The sequence below is a fragment of the Diadema setosum genome, chromosome 4 (assembly GCF_964275005.1).
Source record: "Diadema setosum chromosome 4, eeDiaSeto1, whole genome shotgun sequence".
NCBI lineage: Eukaryota > Metazoa > Echinodermata > Echinoidea > Diadematoida > Diadematidae > Diadema > Diadema setosum.
In genome coordinates this window covers 42209810-42217563 of record NC_092688.1, presented here as the reverse complement: position 1 = coordinate 42217563, position 7754 = coordinate 42209810, and the positions used below count along the sequence as shown (strand labels likewise).

The following is a 7754-nucleotide window of genomic DNA, read 5'->3' as shown; positions in this document are numbered from 1 at the left end:
TTATCTGCATTCACTGGAGAGGAAACTTTGTAAGTTGGGTTGGCTTGCGAAGCACTCCAACTTACGCGTATCTCCGCCATAAGTGGTACAAGGGAAGGATATCGAACACAAGGATTATAAAGCCCAAGACTTACGGGAAGAAGGCTGCCAAGGCAGTGTCTGTGATATTTCATCACAGTTATTTCTTTGAAGTTTTGCTTCTCCTTTGCATTTCATCACGTTAGATCACTGGTTGGCAAAGTCGCTTTCCGCTACGTATAGGCTATATGTTATATGTGGACATGCGGCTTCTTCTTTTTGGACTAAAGAGTGTCTGGTGATATAGCCCATGCTTGTACGACATTTTGTGATTGCGACCGTTCTTCTGTCTGAAGATCTTGGAGCACATAGTTTGAGGTAACTTTCTCTCTGCAAACCTGCAAGTTGACAGGAACTGGCCATTCAAATTAAGCAACTGAAGGACTTGTTAGAGGCAAGTGGAAAAGAAAAAAATGTCTTCGAGGAAAGGCTCATGTCAATGTTCTCGACCCAAATGTTCCGATTTTGGTCTCGGGGGCGTGCCCGCGTCTGTCTTCGTGAGGGCCCAGGTAAGCTGGTGATTCCGTATAACCCCCTGAAATCCTTAATCATCTGAAATCAGTGCTTTTAACGTACCATTAACCTCTCATCATAGTATTAACAGAGGTTCGTGTTAACGCACACTCATCGAGATTAGTACGATAAGTGAACGCAACCAAAAGGTCAGTTAATATGGTAGCTGACGTGGACAACAAAAACACAGTGCATGAGAAAGCAATGGCGGGAAGCCATAGCAGCTTTCTTGAAAGTAGTTATAGGTTTCTAGCTTTTTACAAACATGTAATCTGTTGCCATTCATGACCGACTTGCAGCAAAATCAACATGCTTTGCCGTGTATTTTCAAAATAACATTCTATTCTGTACATACTATTAGCTGCAAACTAGTATAGGTTTACCTATCCTTACATAGCATGGTGTACAATGTATAGCAAATAGGAAGTAAGCCCCCTCTATATCACGCCTACATCTTGTAGTTACTCATCTTGACAGCGGATAGAGTTTCATGGATACCACTGTAAAAACATCGGTGTTAGATTTAACACCACGGGTGTTAAATCTAACACCGATCAAACTTCAATAAAGGACCACACCCACAGGTGTTAAAAATGCACTGTGATGGTGTTGAAAAGTGTTCACCTGACACTTCGTGGTGTTAATTTGACACTGTACCTGGTGTTATTTTGACACTGTACTGGTGTTAATTCAAAAATGACACCACATGGTGTTGATTTGATATTTGCTGGTGTTAATATCAATGATTTAACACCCGTCCAGCTTCAATAAGGGACCACACCAGCTGGTGTTACTTTGGTGTAAATTTATTTTCACATTTTTTCAAAAATCTAGTATTTTAATGTAAAATTCTTGATCGTCTTGTTAAAATTAAAAGTCAACAAGAAGTGCAGTTACTAAGAAACTCTTCAAAAAACAGTTTAAAATTTGGAAATGACACCCGTAGGTGTTAATTCAACACCATAAATGAGCACCGAAGATTTAACACCAGCTCGATGTTCACTATTTAACACCGGACTTTTTGCAGTGTACCTTGGATAACATACCTTGGATGTGGGCGTAAAGTTAGACTTAACTTATTTGCCCCTCGGTGACGTCATTACATGACATTAATAACTTTTTGTTAGGCGCTGTGCAGTATAACATGGACAAAGAAATATCCCGTCGGAGTTGTATTTGTTCTTATCTTGACTCCAGAACCTCTCTAGGTTAGACTTGAAACTATTCACGGATGTGCTAGCTGTCAACTACAAATGATGGCAACTTATTCCACTCACTAATAACTCTTAATTTTGAGAGAAAGAGCACTGTCTCACTTTGGACTTTATGTTTCTTCAGTATCTTAAATTTATGACCACGCGTCCTTCCTCCAACTGAGAACTCAAAAAAATCTGAGGACTTCATATCATCAATCTCATTCACAATCTTAAAGATCTGTATCATATCGGCTCTATGCCGTCTAATGCCAATGAAGGCAATTTCAAGTGTTTAAGTCTTGCTTCATAACTCAAAGGTCTGAGTGGACGTATCATTCTAGTAGCTCGACGCTGTACATTCTCTACTTTTACAACATTCTTCTTCCAATGAGGATGCCACACTGATGAACAATATTCTAATGTTGGTCTAACAATAGACTTGTACAGTTGAATAAATCCTTTCTCATTGAAAGTAGAAAATGTACGATTGATAATTCCAATCCTACGATTCGCTGCAGTACAAATTGTATCTGCATGATGAGTAAAATCTAACTTCTTGTCATAATTTACTCCAAGATCTTTTACATACGTAGCTACTGGAATGGGCGGGTTTGTTTCATCCATTTTATAATTGACACATGGGTTATTCCTTCCATAATGGATAACTTTACACTTTTCCTGGTTAAAAGGAAGCTGCCACTTTTTTGACCATTCCATCACTCTAGTTAGTTCAGCTTGCAGATTCAGTACATCATCATTATCATATATCTGTGAATACAACTTGGTATCATCAGCAAAGAGCTTAACTTCACATCTGCCACTTAACAACACATCAGGAAGGTCGTTTACGTACAACAGAAACAAAATCGGCCCCAAAACACTACCTTGTGGGACTCCACTAGATACTGCAGTTTGTGAAGATGAAACACCATTGACCACCACTCGTTGTGATCTTTCACTTAAAAAAGATTTAATCCACTTCAAAAGATTCACAGTGATCCCGTACGTTTCTACTTTCTTAATCAGTCGTTCGTGAGGTACACTGTCAAACGCCTTACTATAATCTAAGTATATACAATCGACGTTTCCTCCATTGTCTAATACTTTTGTCCATGTTTCTGACACAGATAATAACTGTGCACCACAGCTTCTTCCTTTCCTAAAACCATATTGCTCCTCTGTAAATAACAGATTTGAGTCCATGTGTTGTACAATCTTGTCTCTGACAATGGTTTCCATTAACTTGCAAATATTACACTCGCTTGAAATCCATCTCAGCTTTATATACGGTTAGCACAACCAAAATTCACCAACCACGTACAATAAAATAATAGACCTTGACCCTAATCAACACTGGTGCAATTAAAACGATAGGCCTACACATTATTACTGGCGTTGAGGTTTATATTACGTAGACCCCCAATATATCTATTTATTCATTCATTTTCTTTTATTTTTTTTTTGTACCATGGAGGGTACGTAGACCTACTTTAAAAGAAATTCCTTTAAAAAGAGAAGTACTAAATTGCTCAGATTTCTTCTTGAAGATCGCTTGCAGTATTGAAATTTAAAAATATCACAGACAAATCATTTAATATGTTCTCGTTGATTTGCTTCAATTTGACACAAGAGCCTGAGGTAACATCTATATTATTAAAGCAATTACATGTTAATACCGTTTACTCGTTAACGTTTGCAATAGAGCTGCAGTAAGAAGAAGAGAAGCTTCACCAACCATAATATTGAATGGGTAGCCGGGTATTCGTCAACGGGGGCCTAAGGAAAATTCAGTAGGCTTTTTAACAGTGTTTTCAGTTCCCTCTGCAATGTAGGCTGCAGTTCAGTTCCCTATACAATGTGTATCTACATGGTTTAAATATGCGTGTTTAGTCATTTTTTTCCCCTGCATATTTCCCTTTCAATTCCAGTTATTGTTCGTATAGAAACCCTGTCAGTCATGACTGACACAATACCTTCCTCCCGGCGAGTTTGTTTTGGAGGGTGGGTTGAAAACCAGGCCGAGAGTATAGGTTGTTAGACGTTGGTAGGTGTACTGAATTGTGCCCTTCCGATCCTGGTACAGTCTGCTACACGCTGTGTGGTTCGGATGCAGCTTAGTACTCGTAGCACGCACTTTTAATACTGTACATACAGCATCACCCTATCGGGTGCACGTCACGAGACCGACACCCACGAGTCATACAGCTCACGAGTCATACAGCCCATTAGTTTGACACTGAGCTAACAAGGCCCACGAGACCGACACATTAAGCACCGTGTTGTATCTGTCGAACTCGCGGGCTGTTTTGACGTAGTGTCGAACTCATGGGCTTTATTTGCCTAATGTCGAACTCATGGGCTGTATGACTCGTGAGCTGTATGACTCATGGACCTGTTTTCAATGTCGAACTCGTGGGCTGTTTGACTCGTGGGTGTCGGTCTAGTGGGATGACGCCCACTCTATCATGGATGGAGATACACCCTGTATACATAGCGAAGACATACAAAATCGGCTTTATCTCTATCAAACTAAACTTTAAACTAGAGAGGAAAACAACAACAGACTTTAATCGAATTTTATATCCTTACGTCTGGGTGACTGCTTGGCCTAATGGGTCTAGGTTTAAGAACAATGTCGCTACCCCTTGTTTAGAACAGGTCTCGTCTCACGTCCCCTGTTAGTCAGTCTATAACCAGGGAGGACTGGGGAAACGAAACAAGGGGTACCTCCTTGTCTAACTCTGTCACTATCAGTGACTTCGTATGAGTCATACTTCTTCGCAGCAATGTTTCAAGTATCATATCATACAATATTGTTTGCTTATACCGCACGTTTGTTTGTTGTTGTTTTTTTTTCATTTGTAAGATGATATTATTTAGTTATGTATACATAATAATGGTAATAATAATAATACCTATATAAGCATGTATAATTATGTTTATGATATTCATATGTTTATATATTTACATATTCATATATAAATATTCGATATATCAATATAATGCACCTGAGCCGTTTCACATCTGCGGTGTCTTAACGTTTATCTTTAGATTATTCTATTAGTACATGTAGATTCAGCTAAGCCTACAGATCAGAATAGAATGATTATTATCTTTGAAGACTAATCGAAACTGCAGTCATTAAATACTTAATCATTCTGTTCTCAGACTCAGACATTGTCTTTTGATAATTATCTCTACAGTGTCCCATGCCCTCTGCCGTATTCCTGGTCTACCGGCTGGTGGTGACGTTGTACCTGTTCGGCTATTTCCTCTATAACTTCATTCTGTCGGTGCGACCCGGAGGGCCGTTTGGTGGCTACTACTTTATCTACCTGACCAACTGGGGGTTCATCGTTATGCTTGCATACCTCTTCTGCGCCCTTTGGAATCTCATCGTTTTCATGGTGTACGAGAGAAACGACAGAAATCTCGATGAAGGTGAGGCTATACTGAATTTCAATGCCTGCAGTTTTTGCGCGGGTTGAACCGTAACGCGAATCGCTTATATTGTATAGTTACTTTTTTTTTTTCTAGAATGGATTATCATTGTATTATACGATTCTGGCGAGAACAATGTCATATCCTCCGAAAATGTTTATACCATATCATTTTGAATTGAAAAATCAGACATCTATACAGAGCAAACTTGAAAATATTGACAGTCAATGTAATCACATCTTAAATTGAATCTCAAAGGGGGAGGGGGCATAATAGACTAAAGGGCAACTTTGAAATATACCAGCACTTCCTGCTTGCCCTGTGTCGTACAGCAAGCATTAAGTTTGAACACTTGTAGCACGCGTTCGTGCAACGGACGAGACAATAATTCTAGCACTCCGACCAAGTTATTGCCCGCTATTTTACAAGCAAAATCCCAACAACTTTTGTCAGCAGGCAATAAAACATTTTTTTTTTTTTTTTTTTTGCCAGCAGCTTTGATTTGCTTGTCAAAGTGCGGCATTAAGAATGTTAGAATGTTAATATAAGCTCAGCAGTCTGATATTATGATAAATCATCATCATGATTTTTGTCGATTAGAGTAACAACTCAGAAGTGAACATTGCTAGAATATTGCAAATTAATGTAAAATACTCGAATACGAGGAATGTAAAGGACATTGTTTGTTTTTTATCATGTTTCACTAAAGGAAACCTAGTAAATATTGTGTGCAGGCTTAAGGGAGACCCTAGAGGCAATGGCGACTGAATGACAAGATTTGAACCCTTCATTGTCTAGTTCTTACGTTAAATCCAACTCAAGCAACTCTTGTAAATTGTTTCTAACGTGATGCACAAAAGAAAATTAATGAACATACATGTTTGTACTTCTTGCAGATATCCCATGGTATTTCTTTCAACGTGGACAGTGGTTTCTCTTCAACATTTACGCTACGTCAAGCATCCTTATTTCTGTTTTGTACTGGGGCGCCATCCACGTTCCCGGGACTGTCGGTCTGTACTACGACATCAACTTCCACCTCTTGAACGGACTCATGGCGTTGGTCGAAATCTTTCTGACGGCAACGGTTGTGCGTGTCTTGCATTTCATCTACCCGTTCTGTCTCGGCGTCGCCTTCGTCGTATTCTCGGGTATCTACTGGGCGGCGATGGGCACGGACGAAGATGGCAATCGATACATCTACTCGATACTCGATTACTCGGGAAATCCAGCATTAGCCTCAGGAGCAGCTGTCGGAGCCTGCTTTGCAGTAATTGTGATCCACGTACTGGTGGTCTGGGGATTCCACAAGCTCAAGCTACTATTGATCGCAAAACTCTGTCCATCGTGCTCGCCAAATGTCAGCGCAGATTCAGACGTCGGACAAGAGATGGCTGCTAGCAACTCCTCCAATAATGCTTAAGAGATGCTCTCCATTTGATTGGTAGATCAATCTTGCAGGAGCCGAGTTATCACCATCATGATCAAGATGACTATGACAATAAGTATACCTCATTATGAAGAAGTAAGCCTATAAGTATGTCACGTAGATGGTGAATAGCAATTCAGTATGTTTCCATTTACGATGGCCTGGTACACATGAGCTTTTCGGCTCTTCCGCCAATATGAATTATTGACTGATATCGATGGCAACACCTTTAGTGTTACCTCGGTTGAATTAAAATCTTGCTCTCACGAGCTGTTAAATTTTTGGAGGAAAAAGGATTAGCTAATGCAGACAATGTAGCTGCGACTGCTCGCGGGAACAGCACCAGGAATATATTAACACAAAATAAAACAACAACAACAACAACAACAACAACAAAAAACAGGGTATTTCATGTATTAGTTTACTACAAGTTACAAAAGTACTTCCTGACAATGATTGATTGTCGAAAATGTTAAAATGTTTAAATGCATGTTTATCTGATTAGATAGTCAACTCATCCATAAAGATAGTCATAATAGATAACTGATAATGGGTATCATATGAATGTGTTCGCATGTGTATGTGTGTGCGTCTATAGGTATGTTTCAGCATAGCCTATCTAATTTTTCATTGTTATCTTGTTTGTTCGTTTTCAATTTGTTGTTGGTCCAATCACTTGTAATTGTAAACTCGTGTACAAGTTTGATGTGAACGTAATTGTGCGTTTAAGTGATTGAGATGATACACGAGTGCAGTCTGTGCAAACAATTTGGCAAGATTTCAAAACTATGCTGCATTGTTACTCCTGTTGATTAAAATAAACGTTGAAAATTGGAGGATGCGTATGTGTGTGTGTGTTTGTCTCGTGGTTGGAGTTTGTATGTCACAACGAGTGAGGACAGAATGTGACGAAATGTCATGAACGATTTTATCCCAGAGTGACGAAAGAGTAACGTCACAACAGGACCCAATTTCATAAAAAATTGATATGATAGCAACTCTTGCAGGAATGGCGATTGTCATGGTAACGACAAGAATCCAGCTTCCTGTGGCTATGGGAAGTTGCCATTCCAGCAGGAGTTGCTATCCTAACACTT

General features: G+C 39.4%; 1 protein-coding gene across 1 annotated transcript; it reads left to right on the top strand.

Annotated features, from left to right (window-relative positions):
• Positions 1-279: 279 nt before the first annotated feature.
• LOC140227280 (protein rolling stone-like) lies at positions 280-7012 on the top strand. The gene is made up of 3 exons (XM_072307702.1): positions 280-587; positions 4991-5228; positions 6125-7012. The coding sequence occupies exons 1-3, from the start codon at positions 492-494 to the stop codon at positions 6649-6651; spliced, it is 861 nt and encodes a 286-aa protein (XP_072163803.1). The 5' UTR covers positions 280-491; the 3' UTR covers positions 6652-7012.
• The last annotated feature ends 742 nt before the right edge of the window (positions 7013-7754 follow it).